Source organism: Ovis canadensis, chromosome 15, assembly GCF_042477335.2.
Source record: "Ovis canadensis isolate MfBH-ARS-UI-01 breed Bighorn chromosome 15, ARS-UI_OviCan_v2, whole genome shotgun sequence".
NCBI lineage: Eukaryota > Metazoa > Chordata > Mammalia > Artiodactyla > Bovidae > Ovis > Ovis canadensis.
The window spans coordinates 68,375,024-68,398,245 of record NC_091259.1 but is presented as its reverse complement, the minus strand read 5'-3'; the positions used below and the strand labels follow the sequence as shown (position 1 = coordinate 68,398,245).

Below are 23,222 nucleotides of genomic sequence, written 5' to 3'. Positions count from 1 at the left end.
TGATGTGCTTCCTTGCAGTGTCCACTGTTGGCCTGGATAGCTCCTTTTTTTTTTGCCTGACTTTCCAAGTTCTGTGCTTGTTTAAATTCCAATTCAGATTCCAGCTTCAGGCCACTCTCATGCCTCTTCTTTCTGAGCCTGAGCTCCTTTGTCCCCTGCATTTGAAATGGAATTGACACACCCCCTGGTGTCCTGTGTCCATTGTGATGTTCCCTGTCCTTCCTAACCTGCAAGCAGTGCCAGGCATTTTCTCCTTTATCCCACAGTACCCCACACATCCTTGATTATTTGCGACAACAACCACCACGCAGGTCCTTAATTCTAGCTGTTCACAAGTTGTTTCATAAATCACCTGTTTATACACCACAGAAACCTTCTGGGGCTTGGCTTTACCTGTCTCCCCAGCACCTAGCGCAATCTGGTCCATAGAAGGTGCTTAATAAATGTCTGGGAAAGAGCTCAGTGACTGAATAGAAATCATACATTTGTTGAATGCAGACATACCTAGATTTATTGTGCTTTATTTTATTGTGCTTACAGATGCTGCATTTTGTTTGTTTTTTACAAATGGATGGTTTGTGGCAGTGCCTATGTTGAACAAATCTTTTGGTACTACTTTTCCAGCAGCATTTGGTGACTTTGTGTCACATTTTGGCAATTCTTACAATATTTCAACGTTTTTCATTATTGTTATACTTACCATGGTGATTTGTGATCAGTGATCTTTGATGTAACTGTTGTAATTGTTACAGGGCATTGGGTGCCACAAACCAGGCCATGTTTTGTGTATTTCTGACCAGCTGTTTCCTGCTCTCTCTCCTTCTGTTTCCTTTCCCTATTCCCTAAGACACACAAAAAATATTGAAATTAGGATAATTAATAAGCCTACAGTAGCCTTTAAGTGTCCAAGGAAGAGTTGCACAGCTCTCACTTGAAATCAAAGAAAAGTAGAAATGATTAAGCTTAGTGAGGAAGGCATGCCAAAAGCCAAGATAGACTGAAAACTAGGTCTCTTGCACCAAATACTTAGCCAAGTTATGAATGTAAAGGAAAAGTTCTTGAGGAAAATTGAAAGTGCTACTCCACTGAACGCATGAATGATAAGAAAGTGAGACAGCCTTATTGCTGATATGGAGAAAGTTTTGAATGGTCTGGAGAGAGGATCCAACCAGTCACAACATTCCCCTAAGCCAGAGCCTGATGTATAACAAAAGCCTGCTGCTGCTGCTGCTGCTGCTGCTGCTAAGTTGCTTCAGTGGTGTCCAACTCTGTGCGACCCCAGAGACGATAACCCACCAGGAGATGGAGATGCCCAGAATCCCACTGGTATTCTCCAGGCAAGAACACTGGAGTGGGTTGCCATTTCCTTCTCCAATGCATGAAAGTAAAAAGTGAAAGTGAAGTCTCTCAGTCATGTCCAACTCCTAGCGACCCCATGGACTGCAGCCTACCAGGGTCCTCCGTGCATGGGATTTGCCAGGCAAGAGTACTAGAGTGGGTTGCCATTGCCTTCTCTGGAACAAAAGCCTAACTCTCTTCAATTCTGTCAAAACTGAGAGAGCTGAGAGCTGAGAAAGCTGCAGAAGAAATGTTTGACACTAACAGCTGGATCGTGAGGCTTAAGGAAAGAAGCTGTCTCCAACACATCAGAAATGCAAGGTGAAGCAGCAAGTGCTGATGTAGAAGCTGCTTTACGTTGTCCAGAAGATCTAGCCAAGATAATTAATGAAGATGGCAACACTAAACCAGGGGTCCCCAGCTGCCAGGATCTAATGCCTGATGATGTGAGGTGGAGCTGATATAATAATAATGGAAATAAAGTGCACAATAAATGTAATGCACTTGAATCACCCTGAAACCATCCCCCTACTGGTCCATGGAAAAATCATCTTCCAGGAAACTAGTCCCTGGTGTCAAAAAGGTCAAAAAGGGGACCACTGCATTAAATAGCTGTTTTTCAATGCAGACCAAAAGCCATATGTTGGGAGAAGGTGCCATCTAGGACTTATATAGCTAGAGAGGAGAAGTCAGTGCCTGGCTTCAAAGCTTCCAAGGACAAGCTGACTATCTTGTTACGGGCTAATCCAGTTGGTGACTTTAAGTTGAAGCCTGTGCTCCTTTAGCATTCCAAAAATTCCTTTGGGAATTTAGGATTCCCAAAGTGAAAGTGAAAGTGAAGTCGCTCAGTTGTGTCCAACTCTTTGGGAGCCTGTTGTAGCCTACCAGGCTTCTCTGTCCATGGGATTTTCCAGGCAATATAGTCCTGGAGTGGATTGCCATTTCTTTCTTCAGGGGACCTTCCCAACTCAGGGATCGAACCCGGGTCTCCCGCATTGTAGACAGACGCTTTACCGTCTGAGCCACCAGGGAAATCAACAAGGACTCCCAAGGATTATACTTAATCAACTCTGCCTGTGCTCTGTAAATGGCACAGTGATGCTGGGATGACAACAAATCTGTTTACACCATGGTTTACTGAATATTTTAAGCCAACTACTGAGACCTACTGTTCAGGAAAAAAAAAGAAAAATATTTTTTTCAGGATATGACTGCTCACAGACAGTGCATGTAATCAGCCAAGAGCTCTGATGGAGATGCTCAACAAGGTGGTGTTGGGGGCTTCTCAGATGGCTCAGTGGTAAAGAATCCACCTGCCAATACAGGTTTGACCCCTGGATTGGGAAGATCCCCTGGAGAAGGGAATGGCAACCCACTCCAGTATTCTTGCCTGGAAAACCCCATGGACAGAGGAGCCTGGTGGGCTACAGTCTATGGGGTCACAAAGCACTGGACACGACCGAGCATGCATGCATGCCACACCAACACAACATCCATTCTGTAGTTGTTGGAACAAGGAGTCATTTTGACTTTCAGGTTTATAATTTAAGAAATATTTCTTATGTCTGTAGCTGCTATAGATAATGATTCCTCTCATGCATCTGGGCAAAGTAAATTGAAAACCTTCTGTTATCAAACAGTGAAGGAGTCACTGTTCTAGGTGCCATTAAGAACACTGGTGATTCTTGAGAAGAGGTCAGAATATCAGCACTAACAAGAGTTTGGAAGTTGATTCCAGCCTTCCTGGATGACTTTGAGAGGAGTCAAAGACTGAAGTGGAGGAAGTAACTGCAAATGCGGAAATACCAAGAGAACTAGAATTAGAAGTGGTTCCTGAAGATGTGGCTGAATTGTTGTAATCTCATAAAACTTTAACAGATGAAGAGTTGCTTCTTATGGATGAGCAAAGGAAGTGAGATGGAATCTACTCCTGGTAAAGATGCTGTGAAGACTGTTGAAATGACAGCAAAGGATTTAGAATATTAAGTAAACTTACCTGATTAAAGAAGAAGCAGGATTTGAGAGGACTGGTGCCAGTTTTGAATGAAGTTCTGTGAATGAAATGCTATCAAGTGGCACTGCATACTGCAGAGAAATTATTTGTGAAAGGAGGAATTAGTTGATGTGGCAGACTTTCTTGTTATCTTCTTTTAAACAATTACCACAGCCACCCCAACCTTCAGCAGCCGCCACCCTGGTCAGTCAGCCACCACTGACAGCAAGGCAAGACCCTCCACCAGCAAAAAGTTTGCAGCTTGCTGACTGCTCAGGTGATAGTTATTTTTTAGCAGTAATTTTTTAAAGCATGCACCTTGGTTTTTTTTTTAAAGATATAATGCTGTTGCACACTTAATAGACTATAGTATAGTGTAAATATGACTTGTATATGCACTGAGAAACCAAAAAATTCTTGTGTTGGTCACTTTATTGTGGCGGTCTGGAATTGAACCCACAATAGCTCTGAGGTATGCCTGTAAGGAACTGACAGGTCAACTCCCGAACCCTTGTAGGCTGCTTCCTTGTCTTCCTAGAGCTTACCATGACTTCTGGCATGCAGGTGGGTGTTTAAGAAATCCTTGTTGACTGTGTGGAGTGACAGGCACTCAGTTCAGTGTCATATGCCTTCTTTTTTCAAAGGCAAGGCCAGTACCCAGAAGTGTAAGCTAACAAACCTGGTTGTTAAAAGAGCAGGAAACATTTAACCCTGGACAACACATCTCCAGTGGGATATTTATGACCCAACCGTTTGCCATTGGAGCGGCTTCAGTGGCTACCACAGTAGCTAGCCTGATGGGCACTGAAACACCCCAGTGGACCCAGCAGAAGGACCGGAAATTCCTATCACATGCAGTGCTTGAAGAATTAAATTATGACCACTTAGTATTCATTGGACGTCAGCACTGTACTTCTGTACTAGGAAAAAAATAGATGAAACACGAGACACACTCTGTGCAGTGGGCTTTTGTTAGCTATAATTAGTTGGTGGTAGAACAGTGTTGATACAGCAGTTCAGCAGTTAGAGGAAAGCAGTGCCCTTGGTACAAATGTGAGTATATTTAAACATTTGGCTGTGTTATGCGTCCTCACTATGTTTCAGCACCATTACTGTTCTGGGACACGAAGGCTAAACTGGGAGAGTTTCATCAGCTCAGAGTTTTAGAAAATGGAGAACAGCCCATTTTTGAAGCAACTAGTTAAATCCCACATCGTTTAATTTTTGTTTAATTGTGGTAACTGAGATTCTGGTTTCTTTGCTCTGTTTTACACTAGAAAGACCTGGGAGCTCCATCTGTGGTCCTAAATTGCAATTTCACTTCTCTTTGTATGTGAAGTCTGGCTAATTCTGATTATGTTTGGAAGGATCTGGACTGCATTTACTTTTGCATTGTCTGGAAAGCAGAAAATACAATTGCAAAGAGAAAGAGCATGTTTTAAGCTGCTTATGAGACTGACTTGTTTCTAAGGTCTTGCGCGGATTTCTGGTGGTGGAGAAACCAGGCAGGTAATCATTTGAGAATTTGGTCCTGCCTCTCTTTTCACACTTGAAGAACAGAGGTTAGAAGAAGGGCAGTGACTTGCCCAGGATCATGTAACTAACTGATGACCAATGTAGTGGGGGTGCAGGAAGGCCCTGACTTCACAGCCAGAGCTATTTTTAATGAGGCTTGTCTGTCTGCTAAAGTGGCCCCTCTAATGCCACCTGTGTTTGGAAACATTCACAATCAGTTTGCACGTGTGACTTGATGTCTCCGAGAATGAAAAGCACTCTTTATTTTTTGTTGTTGTTCAGTCACGCAGTCGGGTCCGACTCTCTGCAACCCCATGGACTGCAGCACGTCAGGCCGCTCTCCATCACCATGTCCCAAAGGTTATCCAGGTTCATGTCCATTGTGTTGGTGATGCCATCCGGCCATCACATGCTCTGATGCCCTCTTCTTCTTCTGCCCTCAGTCTTTCCCAGCATCAGGGACTTTATCTTAACTAGTACTCAAAAAATTAAATTCTGTATTGCTTATTTTCCTAATGAACTCTGATGTGCATTTTCTTGAGGTTTGAAGAGACTCCATTCAGTTGGATAGCAGTCATAAAAATAGAGGCATCAGTGCACTAAGACTTGGGTATTTTTGACAGTGAACTCCAATAATTTTGAGCAGTCTCTAGATATTAATGATTCCAAGATTTTAGGTGGTTTGCTTTGATGTCATTTTATTATTTTTAACATCTTTTATTCTCCAAGTCCAAGCATATTTTTAGCTTCCAAAGTTAGGTAAAAAGAGAAGTGAATCAGAAGTTAGAAAACTTGAGTTCTAGTTCTTTAGGCTGGACAAATCTTAAAAATTGTTACACATATGTATTTTTTTTAATGTTAGTTGAGAAGTACAATCACCATATCCACTTCATGCCTACATAGATGAAACTGTTTAGGGCAAAACTAAACAAAATTGTGTAAAAAATATAAGATGCTTAACAAAAATTAAGTAATAGCATACAAAAAAGGCAAAACCATGAAGCCGATATTCAGAGAATCGAAACACAGGATTAGATCATCTCTGAAGCCCTTCCAGTTGAAAAATTCTGTTACTGTACTAACTTAAGCCTGGTATTTATTTATTCACTGTTTTGCTAGAGGGTTTTGCATATCTTTATCAAACAATCTATTGGAAAGTGGACTGAATTCTTATGTCTAGGGTGGATGGTGTAACATCACAAACCTAACTTTAACTCTCTCATCAGCTGAATTTTCAGAGCTTTAATATCACATTTGAAAACTTGTTAAAGTCACTGGGATGCATAAGCACAGCATCATAGTTTTCAAGTGGAATGGGAGATGATAAATACATTGGAATCCTGTTAAAATGCTTTGTTAAGAGTTTTAGTCTTGTTTGACAGTGCATTATAATCTAAATGTGTACATAAGGCTTTTACTTCTCATTTGGCCTAAAGAAGAAATTCCTGTCATGACAAACCACATATTTACAGCTCTTCTGAAGACCTGTCAATAGGGCTTGCAACAGTGTATACATTTGCTATTGAAAAAATAACAGATATGACCAATAGAGCTTTCCAGAGTGGAAGCAATAATATTATCATATTAGTGTTTTATGGTAAAAAAAAAAAATCAAAAAAACTCTAATGGGTCAGGATGGAGTGAATGAGAATGGTTTATTTGTTCGAGTAGGCAATGGGATATATAAACATTTGACAATCAAGCTTCAAGAACAAGATTTGAGGCTTGGCACAAAACCTGGAGACTTAATTGGAAAGCTCAAGATGATAGCTCAGGCTTCCCCTAGGAAACTCCTCCAGGGTGTCCAGCTTTGGTGGTTCTCCAGCGCCTGTACTAGCGTTTATCTTGGATAAACAGCTCACGGGCCCATGAATCCATATGTGCTTGTGTTAGTTGCTCAGTTGTGTCCAACTTTTTGTGACTGCGTGGACTGTAGCCCGCCAGGCTCCTCTGTCCATGGGATTCTCCAGGCAAGAATACTGGGGTGGACAACCATTCCCTTCTCCTGGGGATCTTTCCGACCCAGGGATCGAACCTGGGTCTCTTGCATTGAAGGTGGTGTCTGAGCCATCAGGGAACCCCCCATGAATCCATATGGCCCATGAGTTCTGACACTATGGATAGAGGCTTTCTATCCAATTGGATTGTATCCAGATCATCAGGATGCCGAGGGCACTGGACATCCTATCACAAAAGAAAAAGTTGTGGACAGCGTGGCCAATCAAGTAGGTTAGAGACGATTTCAGGGGGTTATAATGCATGTCCTCAGATATTTGAAGAACTTTCCAATGGAAAAGGGACTGAATTCTTCTTCTCTGCTGTTTGAGTGCAGAACTAGGATTAAGAAAGAAGTGACAGGAAGGAAATGCATGGTTTTAATTTTTAAAAAGTATTTTCATTTTCATCTGCATCAGATCTTAGTTATAGCATGCAGGATCTTTGTTGTGGCACGTGGGCTCACAGGCTTCTCTCTAGTCGCAGCACGAGAGAGTGGGCTCAGTGATTCTGGCATGTGGGTTTATTAGTCGTGTGGCGTGTGGGACCTGAGCTGACCTGACCAGGGATAGAACCCTGGTGTGTCCCTTGCCTTGGAAGATGGAATCTTAACCACTGGATCACCAGGGAAGTCCCCAAGAAATGAATGTTTTTATTGACTGAGGATTATGTGCCCAGTGCTGTGCTGGCCGTCGTGTGTGTAATCAGCTTTCATTGAATAAAGCTGTGTGCTAGCTGTTATTATCTCCTTATAATGGAAGGAGACATGGAGGTCAGAAAAACTTAACTACTGTTACTAGTAGTAGTAAAAATATTACTACTGAGTTAAAACCTAACATTGATAGTCTGCTGCGTGTCAGGCACTGTTCTAAGTGCTTTGAGTACAGTATTCTTTGTCATCCTCTTGGCAATCTTATGAGTTAGGAACTATTTTTATATTCATTTTATTGGTAAGGAAACCAAGACATAGGAATGAACATGTTGCTTGGTGTCACACTGTTAATAAAAGTGAAGTGAGATTCATAGCCAGATAGTCTGGCTTTATAGCCAAACATGACCCCCCTCCACCCCACCTTACATCATTCAGGATCTTCAATTTCAGAGCATGTGCTGCGTGTCAGATCCAGTACTTGACAATTTATTTCCTTATAGTGATAGAGTAGATTAGGCAGTGAAAAAGCTGGCTTAAAATTTAACATTCAAAAAACAAAGATCATGGCATCTGATTCCATCACTTCAAGGCAAATAGATGGAGAAACAGTGGAAACAGTGACAGACTTTATTTTCTTGGGCTCCAAAATCACTGCATATGGTGATTACAGCCATGAAATTAAAAGACGCTTGCTCCTTGGAAGAAAAGCTGTGACAAACCTAAACAGTATATTAAAAAGCAGAGATACTACTTTGCCAGCAAAGGTCCATATAGTCAAAGCCATGGTTTTTCCAGTAGCTATATATGGATGTGAGAACTGGACCATAAAGAAGGCTGAGTGCTGAAGACCGGATGCCTTGGAACTGTTGGTGCTGGAGAAGACTTGAGAGTCCCTTGGACAGCAAGGAGATCAAACTAGTCAATCCTGAAGGAAGTCAACCCTGAATGTTCATTGGAAAGACTGATGCTGAAGCTGAAGTTCCAATCCTTTGGCCACCTGATGTGAAAAGCCAGCTCATTGGAAGAGACCCTAATGCTGGGAAAGATAGAAGGCAAGAGGAGAAGGGAACGACAGGATAAGATGGTTGGATGGCATCACTGACTCAATGGACATGAGTCTGAGCAAACTCTGGAAGATGGTGATGGACAGGGAAGTCTGGTGTGATGCTGTCCACGGGGTTGCAAAGAGTCAGACATGACTGAGTGACTAAACACAAACAGCAGAGATTAGGCAGTGTTATTCCCATTTTATAGATGAGAACATCGAGATGGAAAGAGTGGAATATCTTGCCCAAAATGAGTAACTCAGCCAAGCTGTTGCTCAGTCTTCAGGCTCCTGGCCAAGTCCCTTTGGACTCTGCTCAGCTTTCTTAGAGTTTCTGGATTGGAAACTTTCTAGCAAGTAGAGCAAGTAACCAGAATTGTCTGGTGGAGAGAAGGGGGATGCAGGGGCGGGGCTTTCCTTCTCTGGAAAACTTGGAGAGAAAATTTATGTCAGCTAGCCAGGAAAGGGATAGAGGAGGTTCAAGCTTCATATAAAGCACTGAACCCGATGCCGCCTAAGGTTTTGTCCAGCTCTGGGATTTTATGATGCAGTGTTTTCTTCTCATCTTCCCATGTCATCTTATTTTCCCCTGGGTGTACTCAGATGTACGTGCAAATCTCACTCTGCTATTTGAATCTGGCTCTGGGAGTTAGATTGCCTTGGTAAGAGACTCACTTGCTAGGATATTTGACATGATGCCTTAGGGGAAATGTTAGGTCATGTGAGAAGTCAACAGCATGAACAGTAAGCAGTAAGGTTGTTAAGGAAGGGGGAACAGGCAGCGGGAGGGTCTTCCCACAACGTGAACAGGTAGATCTTCTGAAAGCTGTCAGGGTCTCCCTTAAACACGCTTTTACAGGAAAATGTTTGGCTGTCTTGCCTTTTCAAAGTGTTTACCACATGCTCAATTTGGAAATGGTCATTTCCCTAGGGTTGTCTCAACTTTAATTATATCTGCTGCAACTTGCCTACTCTACTAGGCATCTTATTTCCAACTCTGAATGTCTTTGGGTGGAGATGCCTTCTTTCCTGTGACCCCTAGGTGATACTTGTCCTGTTATCCTGCAGTGTGGCTCTGACAGGCTATGCTGTCTTATTTTCTCGTCCTCTGATGGATAGCAAAGGACATCAGTGCCTCTGGGTCAGGGGATGTATGTAAATCATGTTTTTGCATGTTCATAACCCACCCCCACCCCTGGCTTTGGACTTCCACAGTCCTCTTCCTGGAGTCAGTCCTCCATGTCTTTCCCAGTGTCTGCTAATTGTTTTCCTTGGATGACATCAAGTTGGTGGTGGTGACGGATACACCTTCTCAGTCGTCCTGTGTCCCTCTGATTCATCATTTTATTTCAGCTCAAAGCTGAGAGGACTCATTTTTCTCTTTTCTTCCTATTTCTTCTATTTTTTTTTATTTCTTGCCCTTTATTTCACCGTTAATTCTGTTGGACCTTTGAGTGTTTCTCTGGAGGAGGAGCAAGAGTGGGGAAGACTTGAAACCACTCAGAAATTGACTGATGTTTTAATAGTCATAGAAAATGATTGTCCAGCACAGAGCTAAGAAACACAACATGTACTGAGTGGTGATTTACTTCTCTAAACCGAATAGGTTCGTAGCACAGGGGCCTGTTCACAGGGAAGGATTTATGTCAGTGCTCCTTTCTGTTTTATAAATTGAAAATGATGACTCTGATGTCCCTCTGATAAATTCGTGTAGACTCTTAAAGCTGGGGTCTCCAACCTCTGGAATCGAATGCCCAATGATCTGAGGTAGAGCTGATGAAATAATAATAGAAATACAGTGGACACTAAATTAATGTGCTTGAATCATCCCCACACCATCCCTATTCCCCCTCTGCCAATCAATGGAAAAATTGTCTTCCACACACCTTGTCCCTAGTGCCAAAGAGGTCGGGGACCGCCTTCTTAAAGGATTTTGATGCACTGGTTGTGCCCATAGCTTAACTGAGTTACAGAAAGGAAGAAATGGGGCTGTGTCTGTACTTGACCATTAGGATGAGAACAGAACTGGAAAATAAAGATATATAAATAATGAATTTAAAGTCCAGTGGTTGATGAATTTTCTTTCAGACGTTGATGGTTTCAGCATAGATGTGCCCAGCCCCTTTCTAGCAAGCATCTTAACTTTGGGTGTAGGAATAGAATATTAAGTGTCACTTCCAGAGGGTGACATAGTCTGCTGTGGCAGGAAACAGTCCTTCATTGTCCGGGAAGAACAGGCAATGTCAACTGATACAATTTAGAACCACTAAGACAATGTAATTACAGTCTTAGTAATGGAAAGAAAGACAAACATTTTGATATATATTAAAAAAATCAACATTAGATACTATCAGAAGGGTTTCTAGGTTGCTCATGAGATCTCAGTGGATTAGTGAATTTTCTTCATGATGACAGCATTGTTAATTTCTAACCTTTACAGGAAAAAATCAGGTGTATGTGTATATAGATATATGTATATAATTTTTTTTTTTGCAGAAGTTAAACTTTCTTTTTGGGTTTTCAGTGAGCCCCACTGTATTCACCAGTTCACAGTCCCTGTATCCTTTTTGTCTTCTTCCAGTTCTCCTTTCTTCTTCCTTCCTTCTTCTCTGACAAAGATAAAATAAAATTAAAAGACTAACCATTAAGGAAATGCAGGACTCCGCAGGTTGTATACTGACTGCCTTTGTTTCCCTCACAAACATTGCCATCGTGAAAACAGATTATGTCTTTTTACAAAAGTGCGGAAAGGAACAAAAAATTAAACAAAGCCTTGGAGGCAACTGGTACAGAGAATCTTGTGTTGAGCTTTGCCTGTGTTCTCTGCTGCATGTTAATAACCCAGGGTGGGGTGGTGATATGAAATATTGTTCCTTATTTAACATTTTACGCTCTCATCTCCACATCGCATATTTGCTTCTCTTGTGACCTTCTCTTTGCTTTGATAGCTGCTTCTTTTCACCCATAATCCAAAGTAAGTGTACATTCCTACAGAGAAATTACAGGAAGCTGTCAGTGTAGAGTTAATATAGTTAAAGCATCCTTAACTCTGCTATAAACCCTTTAAATAATTAAAACTGTATGCTTGAAGAGTCAGATTTGAATTGCTTTACCAAGTTTATTTAGCACACTTTGTTACACTCAATTAAATGAGAATGTTCTGTTTCATTTTCTTTGCTTCGGGTGGATCATTTTGCCTTTTGATTCTCATGCCCGAGTGTAATTTCACAGTGCTTAGGTCTCTAAAACTGTACATATATTAATGCATATGTAGATCTGTACACACCCATTAAAAGGCTTACTATATTTGTACTGAATAGACTCTGCCCAAGGCATGTGAACATTCTAGGTAACCTAAGGTGTAACTGGGGCCTCAGGAGGTGGTAGAGAAGCAGCTGGACAAAGTTCTTGGAAAACCCAGTGTTTTATTTAAAAGTCCTTTTACTTTGGCATCACCTTCCCTCCCCACAATTTGATTTGTGAGTCTCTGCTTGAAAACGTGATAGAGGTATTGAATGGTTCTAGAAAGGAAATTGCCTAGAAGTGGTTACCATCTACTGTGTCTCTTAATATTTCGGTTGGCAGAGCATGTGTAGAATGTTCTCCATAAATTAGTTCTTTGCTAAAGTTATGCATGTTTAAGGAGGAATAAATTAGTTATCCATTTCCTAATGAGTAGTGGGATCAATTGGAGCATGAAGAGAGAGAAAATAGTATCATTTTGCTTCCCCAGTTGGGGTTCAATATCCCTAAACTTCACCATTAATCACTCTCTCAGTTGCCTGGGTTACTTCTGACTCTACGTGTAAGATAGTCTGGCCTTTTAATTTTCCTACCAGGTAAGTAAGACTTTTTGAATTTGCCCAGTGGATTTGTAGACGGGTGATGCTGTCTCTTTTGCACCCCCAAGGGGTTCCTTGTTATAATGGGCCCTTCTCTCTTTGCATCGGTTTGTCTGGGTGCGTTCACGGATAACAGTCAATATGTATGTGTGATGACGATTACGAGGGTTCTAATATATTTAACTGTTATGGGATCTGTTATGTCTACTTCAGGGTCGACCCCATCCCATATGACACTCCAAAACCAGCGGGCCACACGCGGTTTGTCTGCATCTCAGACACACACTCCAGAACAGATGGTATCCAGATGCCTTATGGGGACATCCTTCTCCACACAGGCGATTTCACCGAGCTGGGACTGCCCTCAGAGGTTAAGAAGTTTAATGACTGGTTAGGTAAGGAATGATTGCGTTCCGGCGCCCCCAATTAACCTTTCCCGCCCGAGTGTCACTCACTGTGCCCTAATTGAATTAGAGCACTTGGAAGCCAGCTCAGCCATTTCTCGTATGATATGCGGTGGTGTCTAGCTTTAATCCAGTTGTGTTAATTAAAGATGAATTTTTAGATATTTAATTTTACTCTGCATCTTTTCAGCGCCTGGCCTCGGCAGCTCTGGGGCAAAGGGATGGAAAGCTTTGAAACCGATCTCATCTCACTCATTCTGTTTTAACGAGGGCACTCGTTGGCACACGTGAGACCTAGAATCGTATATTTAATTCATTGGCTCTGCAATCTTTCCCAGATAGTAAGAGAACATTTCTAAAGAATGAGGAGGATGTCAGAGCCCTTATTTAAAGGGAAGGTCTTAGCACAGGAATGCTTGGGGGGCAGCTTTCCCAAGTGAACCAGAAGGGTGTCCTAGACCCCTGAAAAAGATAAGATATCCTACTGTAAAGCTCCAAAACTCTGGACTGTGAAATCACCCTACACACTACTGTGAAAAAGGTAATGGCAACTTTGTGGTTACTGTAGGGGCACCCATCAGGTCAGGGTTACTGGAAAAATGCTGACTCCTGGGTTAGGCAGTTACCAAATATTAGCATTACAAGGGAATCACGGGGTTATTCACAGCAAGATTAGATGACAAATCTTTGTAAGAATCCTCTTAGGTGAGGGAAAGAAGTGCCAGGATTCTGAGATTTTAGAATCTCTAAAGACACTAAGGAATTACAGTGAGATTTTAGAATCTCTAAAGACACTAAGAAATTACAGTGAGATTTTAGAATCTCTAAAGACACTGAAGAATTACAGAAAAGGCAGAAATCACTCCACAAGAATAATGTCATGAATAATGTGTCAGCCAACCAAAATTACTTAGGAGATTTAGACAGAAACTTGAAAATTCATTTTCCATTGAACTAAAGCAGGGCTTGGGAAATTTTTAAGTAATTGATTAAATGATAAGGTGTATGTGTTGATGGAAAACAATATTCATTAAAAACAGTTAAAATATTTAGAAAATAATAAACTAATAACTATTTTGAGTTTTCTTGTGATTTGCACTTTATCCATCTTTTATAGAGTTGACATCAGGATACATATTTGCTCTTTTACTATTGTTTATTTTCATTTGATAGTATTGATATTACATGATTTTGCATAATTTTCATATTTATCCTTTTTGATAGCAATATGACATTTGTATTGTTCTGTGTTTTTATTTAATAGGACAGCCCTCTAAAAATGAACTTTCAAATTGATAACAATTTTTCCTCTGAAGCTAGCACTGAAATGTGCATTTTAATTTGTATATGTCTTTTTGTTTCCATTGATTTATTTCTTAGGGCAAACTACAGTATGAGTGAAATTACTGAGTCAAAGGATATGGAATTATTTACGATTCTTATTGTATATTGACATATTGCTTCCCAAGGGGATTGTCGCTGTATCCTGAATACACCGATTTTACCACGATCTTGGATATTGGAGCTTTATATTTTGTACTGTTTCAGTAGGTACTCAGTCATCTCACTTAAAATAGCAAGATATCTTAAACATCATTCGGCATAATCCCATTTTTACAAGTGACTCTGATGCAGAGAAGTAAAGTGACTCGTGGCAGACTAGCCTATGGCACAGCTGGGCCTGTAATCCCATTCTTTTCACTCCTCTTTCGCATCTGTCAAGGTTGCTTTCCAGTACTATTACCTCTTTCTTTTGGGGCTTCCCTGGTGGCTCAGAGGTTAAAGCATTTGCCTGCAAGGCGGGAGACCTGGGTTCAATCCCTGGGTCCAGTATTCTTTTTTTTATTTTTTGGGTCCAGTATTCTTGCCTGGAGAATCCTATGGACGGAGGAGCCTGATAGCTTACAGTCCATGGGGTCACAAAGAGTCGGACACAACTGGGCCTGTAATCCCATTCTTTTCCCTCTTCTTTCACATCTGTCAAGTTTGCTTTCGAGTACTATTACCTCTTTCTTTTAGCAACTTATATTTACGAACTATTCACAGACAGAATTATTTGGGGTTGAGTTTGACAGTTTCAAGCTGTTCTGTGACAACTGAATCAACACAGAAGTGATCTTGCTGCATTGACAATGTTGATTTGTAAGGAAAGAGAAAGCCTGTGGGAAGAAATACAAGACAGGATGGATCCTGGGTATAATCTTGTTTAGCCGCTGACCTTGGGCAACTGAGTTAACCTCGCTTTTCCCCTTGGTTTCCCTCTGCAGAACGAAGGATTAATACTACCTGTCTTTCTGGTTTGTTGTGCAGATTAATCAGTAAATGATTGCAGCTTGGAAGTTTTGTGGGCCATTAATAATTGAATGGGGAATGTGGTGAATGAACCATCAACAGATATTTAAAGGGTAAAAATAAGAAGAGGTCAGAGAAATTATTTAGTGGAATGGAAGTAAACACGGGGAGATTTTATAAAGGAATGTACTTCTTAGATGGAAGAGTGCCACAACCGAGGAAATAAAATAGTAAAGAAATAAATGCTGAGGTCCAACGGCAAGATCAGTTCCTTCTCACCCATTTCCCTTCTGATGGCCTGACACAAGAGGAAGGGGTCTCAGAAGGGGATGCAGAATGTGAGGCTGAAGGAATACCCCCACCGAAGTATAAGGGAAGAGAAGTTGGGAATCCCATAGGGGCAGCCCAGAATAGTTCAGTTACCCTGGCAAACTCAGGGTGCTCCAAAGGTGAGAGTTAGTATATGATTACATGCTACCACTTGGCTCAGTTGGAAACCTCTTACCTGAAAAAAGTGTTTCTAGCAACAGCTGCCAGATGGCCTAACAGAGTGGAGTCAGTGGTCAGATCAGTCTAGGGCTTTAGCTATAATAGGTCATCCAACCCTCACTGGCATGAGTCCATACAGACTTGTCCAGCACTTTGAGTCCAGGGAACCTCTCGCTGATTTCCATCTTTCTACTTGGGTCTAGACTACGCCGATTCTTGGCAGCAACTGACCATCCCCTAGGCTCCTTTAGTTTCCCAAAAGGCTATTTCTGCTTCAGACCAGGCACGCCTTCTATTTGTCCCAACCTTCGAAAGTTGCTAATGTTATCCCCATTTTACAGATGAAGAATCTGGAGTTCAGTTGGGCTAATTTTGCCCAGGATCCTTCAGCGGAAAAGAAACTCCGAGAGTCTAAGACATGCACCCAAGTTCACCCAGTCAGTAAACCTGGTGTTGTCTGAGCCCTTTTCTTTCCGTCCTGTGATTTACCAGTGGGCTTATGGCACCTAGAAAGCTTGCAGACTTGAGCTTGAACTAAAATGTTCCAGCATCTTCATGGAGACTTGAGTTATGCTGTTACTTGAAAAATATATTTAAGCTCCGCCTAGGCAATGGCACCCCACTCCAGTACTCTTGCCTGGAAAATCCCATGGACAGAGGAGCCTGGTAGGCTGCAGTCCATGGGGTCGCTAAGAGTTGGACACGACTGAGCGACTTCACTTTCACTTTTCACTTTCATGCATTGGAGAAGGAAATGGCAACCCACTCCAGTGTTCTTGCCTGGAGAATCCCAGGGATGGCAGAGCCTGGTGGGCTGCCATCTGTGGGGTCACACAGAGTCAGACACGACTGAAGCGACTTAGCAGCAGCAGCAGCAGCAGCATCTTGAATCTCACCCTGACCTACCAGTTGCAGGGGCTGAGAATCACATCACGAGTTCTCTGTCGGTTCAGAGATGATGGGTCCCTGATTAATATGTATGTACGCCACCTGGCAAGAGGAATACACAAAGTTATTAATACAAAGTAATTTATGAGATAAGCAGGCACAGCACAGGGTCATAAGACGATAGGACCCAAACTAGGTACAGCCAAAGGTTGGAAAGGTAGTGTAGCCTGTAATAAGAGCCTGTGTTGAATTCCCTGCCTTTGTTGCTTAAATTCCTGAGCCTTGATTTTCTCATTTGTAAAATGGGCATGATAATAATACACCCCATGGTTGCTATGAGAATATATTCTGTGATAAATCTTGTGCCATTCTTAACATGTCTTCTGTGATGGCTCAGCAGTAAAGAATCTGCCTGCAATGCAGGAGACAGTGTGTTTGATCCCGGTGTCGGGAAGATCCCCTGGAGAAGGCAATGGCACCCCACTTCAGTACTTTTGCCTGGAAAATCCCATGGACTGAAGAGCCTGGTGGGCTACAGTCCATGAGGTAGCAAAGAGTTGGACATGGCTTAGTGACTAAAACAACAAACAGCAACCTTCTTAACACAGCTCCTGGCCTATTAAACAGATAATGTAGAGGGAGACAGCAGAGCCAGAGGCATAGAATCCATTAGGCAGAAACTAGAAAGGACTGAATCCACCTGCTAGTTTAGGAGACACAGGTCACACGGGTTTGATCCCTGGGTTGGGAAGATCCAGAGGAGGAAATGGCAACCTGCTCCCATAGTCTTGCCTGGGAAATCCAGGACAGAAGAGCCTTGTGGGCTACAGCCCAAAGGGTTGCAAAGGGTCAGACACGAATGAGCAACTTAAGCATGCAGAAAGGACTGCACCTTACTTTTTTTTAAACTAGAAACTGAATTTATTAACTTGCATAATGTTCCATAGGTTTAAGAGGAATTTAGAGTGAAGAGGGAGCCTGAAGAAGCATAAGAATAAAGGCTGAGGACAGGCCCCCCTCTTAACAGTGACACCAGTGGGATGGAACGTTGAAACTGTAAGAGGACTTGGAGGTCCCGCCTCCTCATTTGATGGAAGGGGAAACTGAGGCCAGAGAGATTATATGTACTACTCAAGGTCACTCAGATAATGAATGGTCTCATTGAAACTGGGACTTGGACTGGGAGAGGGTTGAACTAGTGATACATTGTGGGTGGCGTGAGCTAGACACTGTACCTTTTTCCCCACCCCTGATTAACATGTATCATTTTATGCAGTCCTCAAAATAACTTGTGAGATAGCTTCTGTGACTTGTGAGGAAGATATTATTAGCTTATTACCTGGGAGGAAAACTGAGCCTTGGAGAAGGTAACTTACCTAAGATCACGCAACTAAGAGGTGACCTGAGAGTTTGAGTTTTAGTCTATCAGACTCCACTTGCCACCTGTGTTCTGGCTTTCTCTATTCCCAACCTTGAGCTTGGGATTCCTGCTGGGAGGGACCATATTCTGGATAAAATTGTTTTTTTAAAATTAACTACCTGTCTAAGCATAGGGCTTCCCAGGTGGCTCAGTGATAAAGAATCCACCTGCCAGAGCAGGAGCCACAGGAGACGCTGGTTCCATCCCCGGGTTGGGAAGATCCCCTGAAGGAGGAAATAGCAACCCCCTCCAGTATTCTTGCCTGGGAAATCCCATGGACAGAGGAGCCTGGCAGGCTCCAGGGGGTCTCTAAACATACACGCTCACGCATATGTAGACTCAGACCCCAAGATGGCTCTACGGCATTGCTCATATGTCAGAGTTGTGGGGACAAGGTGCAGATAGGTCTTTCCTAAAGAATTTTTATAGCCCCATTCATGTGATAGCTCAGATATGCTCCAGGGATGTTATGAATGAATAGGCATTGGTGTGCTGAACTGGGGTCCTAAGCCACTCAACCGTGATGGCATTTTCTTTTTTATCTTGGCAAAAATGCATCTCATTTACAGACAGGGTTTAAAAATAAACTTGCCAACTATAGATTAACTGCCAGTTAAAATGTTATTGTTTTTATTGCTAGTAAATTCTGAACCACTGAAATGCCTAAAGACACCTTTTGTGAGGCAATGGGTTGTGTATGGTCCTCCTTCACTTTGCCCCTATGGTGTTCTGACCTGTTCCGCTTTGATGTTCTTTACAGATCGCTCAATTTCATTCCTCGTGCCCTCTCATTTTTGGAATATTTGTGATAGCCTTCTTCTTGAATATGCATCTTTGCCCTTGGAGGCTACACAAATGGAGATCTCATCATTTGGTTGCACACCCACCTTTGTATTTCCACCTTCCAGTTGCACCCATGCTGACTTTCTTCCCACACCCCAAATGCACATGTCCTTCCACATGGCTTTCCTGTTGTAAGCCCTGTTTCCGTTTCCTGGAATGACCAGAAGACCTCCTTCCTCCTTTAGGACGGGTTCTCTTTCCCTTAACACTGGGTCAGGCCTCTGTGCAGCCCTTCCCATGGCTGTTATGTCACTGTTTCCTTGTCTGTCCCTAGCAAGACAGCAGAGCATGCCCAGTGAGTGCTCCTGCACCAGTTCTGAGTAGAGCCTGGAACAGTCAGTGCACACAGCCCATTCACACTGAGTGATTTTTGAATGACCATAAGGGACAGGGCTTTTTGTGTGTGTGTTTTTGCACTTTTGGCTGAAACTTTAAAATTATATTGTACTGTATGTAAAATACTATGCCCTTCCTTTTCCTTTTTGTTCTCAAGATATGTGCCCAGTTGGCTGCTGTTAGTGATTCAACAAGACTTTGAGCAGAAATATTTAAAAGGGGTTTATGGTAGTTGTTCTGTTTCCTCAATTAAAATTAGAAAGACAGGGTTCTTGGGTGGTCTGTTCTTTTAGCTAAAAGTTTATATACAACAATCTGCTGCTGCTGTCGCTTCAGTCATGTCCAACTCTGTGCAACCCCATAGACAGCAGCCCGCCAGACTCCCCCATCCCTGGGATTCTCCAGGCTAAGAACACTGGAGTGGGTTGCCATTTCCTTCTCCAGTGCATGAAAGTGAAAAGTAAAAGTGAAGTCGCTCAGTCGTGTCAGACTCTTAGCGACCCCATGGACCGCAGCCTTCCAGGCTCCTCCATCCATGGGATTTTCCAGGCAAAAGTACTGGAGTGGGATGCCATTGCCTTCTCTGATACAGCAACCTAGTCACTCCGAATCTCTTTTAACACAGCGTTAGTACCATGAACTTATAATTTTTAATTTTCTCCTGCCTCAGTTGTCGTTTAATAGTTCAGAGTTTCCATTTCTCCAGGCCTAAACGAAGAAATGAAGAGGCTCCTAAGGAGACTCTCAAGAAGGAGGCTCTCCATATTTGTAGGAGCACCGTATCAGGCACGATTATAAGTGATTGTGACTGTGGCAAACATCCCAGATCCTAGACACTAAAATTGATTTTGCCCCTTTCAGAATAGTCGTACTGAGAGACTGTGTCCCTCTTCCAGTGATCTTGCTATTGGCCTGAAGTTTTGGAGCTGGTCTTTGAGAAAAGCTTTCACAGTCTGGGCTATTTATTTTATTATTACAATGCATGTAGTACATGTTCATTCCTGATAACTTAGAAAATAGAGATAGTGAAACAAGATAAACCCGTAGCCAGAGATAACCACTGTTAACATTTTTATAGAATGTTCTCTATTGAACAGAATAGGGTAACTCTCTTTAGAACGTTTTCTGTGGATACATATGAGCACATACACATGTGAGCACTTTTTACCAAATTAGAGACCTTAGACTGTTGTAAGCTGTTTTTCATCTTAACAATATTTCATGAACAACTTTCCACATCAGTAAATGTGGCTAAAATACTTTTTCCCAAAAAAGAATACTTGCAGTATAAATAAGATACACATACATTCAGAAATTAAAGTTTTTGACATGTGCAAAATAGAAACTACACATTTCTCCATGTAATCCTGTCTCTGGAGTAATTACTATTTGATGTGTAGCATTTGAGATTTTTTTTTTTTCTATTTTGAATGTCCTCAATAGCAGCAAGTCTTTACTCTTTAAGGGTTTTTATTTAAGAAATATTTTGGTTCTTTTTCCTTCTCGCACTTTGTTGATTTTATTTTAACTATCCTCATCCACGTGCTCTGCTGCTATAATAGTCAGTCTCTACATACCCAGTAACCATTTCTCAGCAGCCCATTTCTGAAGGTACGCAGCTCATGGTGCTGAGACACCTGGCCCTTGCTCTGTAGTTAGTGGCTACACCACTAATTTCTTAAAGTGGGTTTCTAGGGTTCTGGGTCCTGGTAGAACTATTTTCATTTAGTTTCTTATTCGTCCTGTGATACTGGCTGAAAACTGTTCTTCTTGTTCCTTTAGACTTTCATGAAAGGATGATGGTTATTGGAGGGTCCCCCCCCTGCCGCCCCCTCAACAAACTCCCTCTAGGGCCCCTGTTTAATTTCATCTTGTCTTAACCAAGAAGGGCAACTGAGTAAATCCAGAAGGACATGGGTTTAGGGGAAGAGGTTAGGGACAGGATGGAAAGCCAGGCTTCACAAGAAGGAGTACCAGGTGAGAATGGGGTTGGTACTGCCACAGACGAGCTGGAACCTTGGAGGGAAGGGAGCCGATGGGAAAGAAGAGGAGCACGGCAGGGTCATCTGACCTTGCCACCATCTCTGTATAAGGAATATTTTGAAAAGGTAATAGAGCTATGCATATTGTCCTGTAACTTAAAAAAAAAAAAATACAGCACAGTATTTATAGCTATGGGTGCTGTTACTGGTGTTAGTCGCTGAGTTTGACTCTTTTGTGACCCTGTGCACAGTAGCCCACTAGGCTTCTCTGTATATGGGATTCTTCAGGCAAGAATACTGGAGTAAGTTGCCATCTCCTCTTCCAGGGGATCTTCCCAACCCAGAGACTGAATTTGAGTCTTCTGCATTCCAGGCTGATTCTTTACTGCTGAGCCACCCGGGAAGCCCAAGTGTATGGATGCACTAGGGCTCATTTATCCAGATCTTTACTACCGGACTTTCGAGCAAACTCTGAGACATAGTGAAGGACAGAGTGCCACAGTCCATGAGGTCGCAAACAGTCGGACAGGACTTAGCGAAAGAACAACAAAAATTAGTACTGGCCACCTACAGTGTTTTCATTTTTTATTATTACCTGCACTGGTGTGATAGACATCTTTCTTGCTCTCTCTTTGCAAACATCCTTAATTTAGAAGATAGCTTCCTATAAGTAGAATTGTTTCAAATGATGTGTTTTTTAAAAGGGTTTAGTACATATTGTCACATTTCCCTCTGTAAAGATTGTAATTTCTTTCTAATGCTTTCAGTAGTATTGGAGAGTTTGTGTCACGTATTTTTGAATATCCTCAGTGGGAGAAAATTCTAACCCTTTACGGGCTTTTAAAAAATGACTATCAACTCTTTTTTTAATTGTGAAAGCTTACATATTCATTGTGAGAAGATACAAATAATTGTACAGAAAAAAAATCAAGATAACTGCTATTAACAGCTGGTGTGCATCCTGTGGTGTGGTATATAAATGCACGTGTGTGTGCTGATGTGTGGAAAGATAGTATGCTGTCAGGCTAAGAGTATGAGTGCCAGATCTACTCTGCCTGTGTTTAAATCTGCCTGGTTTTAATCTTGTTAATTTTGTGATCTTCAATTTATTCATCTGTAAAAGGAGATTTATGAATGCTTAGTGTATCTAACTTAAAAGGGCTGCAGAGAGGTTAAATAGGGTACCTGATAACAGGTGCCCAATGTGTACAGGTAGTGAATGGTCAGTAAATATTACCTACTACCCAAGCTGCCATGACTCCACCTTTCTGTCCTGCTGGTGAATTTCTTTTGTTCCTCAGGATGCCAAAACTTCAGGAAGAGTAGCCTTACATTCTCTTGTGCCACGGGGACCTCTGGCAGGTGGCCCATTCTGCCGGTGGAGTATAGAAAAGGGTGAGCAGCATGGCCTGTCTGGACCCCAGGAACCTGGCCCTCTCTCCTTTCCAAGCACCCCACACCCAGCACACATAGATATCTCCCTGGACTCTAATTAGCTTTTGAACCACACCCTGAGGGAGCCAGGCCTCGCCATACCCTGTCCCGCTCTTCAGGCTCCCATTATCTCCCCCTTGTCTGCCTCCTTGAATCTGATCCACTGTCTCCCCTACCCCGTGCCCCAGTGTCACCATCTCTTCTTCTGAAAGTCATTTCTGCCCACTAGCTCCTGTCTTAGGAACTCCAGCACACTAAGCTTTAACCAGGTTATTGATGGCAGGTTTTAATTTCTTTTTTAAACTCTTACACATAATGCTTTCCAGGCATGGTTTGCACATTTTAAGGCTTCTGTTTTTACTTTTTTTTTTTTTTTCAGCAGTACAAAATTATTTGGAACTGGAGTTTGTGAAGTGGGTAAGTTGAAATGTGCCATTTTGAATAAAAAGCAATGATACGACATAATGGCAATGAAATAAAAAAGTCATGGGTTTGTAACGAACAGCATGGTGACTATAGTTAATGAAAAATATGCTATAGTGTAAGTGTAGTAGTATATATTATAGTCATATCCCAGTATAGTATTACATATTTGAAAGCTGCTATAAGAGTAGTTCTTAAAAATTCTCATCACATGGAAAAAATTTGTAATTATGTATAGTTAAGATATTAACTCTAATACTTTGGCCATCTCATGCGAAGAGTTGACTCATTGGAAAAAACCCTGATGCTGGGACGGATTGGGCGCAGGAGG

General features: G+C 42.0%; 1 protein-coding gene across 3 annotated transcripts in view; it reads left to right on the top strand.

The window, feature by feature from the left end:
* MPPED2 (metallophosphoesterase domain containing 2) overlaps positions 1-23,222 on the top strand; it is a 209,560-nt gene that overhangs the window by 43,136 nt on the left and 143,202 nt on the right. For all 3 annotated transcript variants that reach the window (XM_069553526.1, XM_069553528.1, XM_069553527.1), the window contains exon 3: positions 12,594-12,775. In XM_069553526.1, coding sequence (XP_069409627.1) covers positions 12,594-12,775 — 182 coding nt within the window. The remainder of the gene's footprint in view (positions 1-12,593; positions 12,776-23,222) is intronic.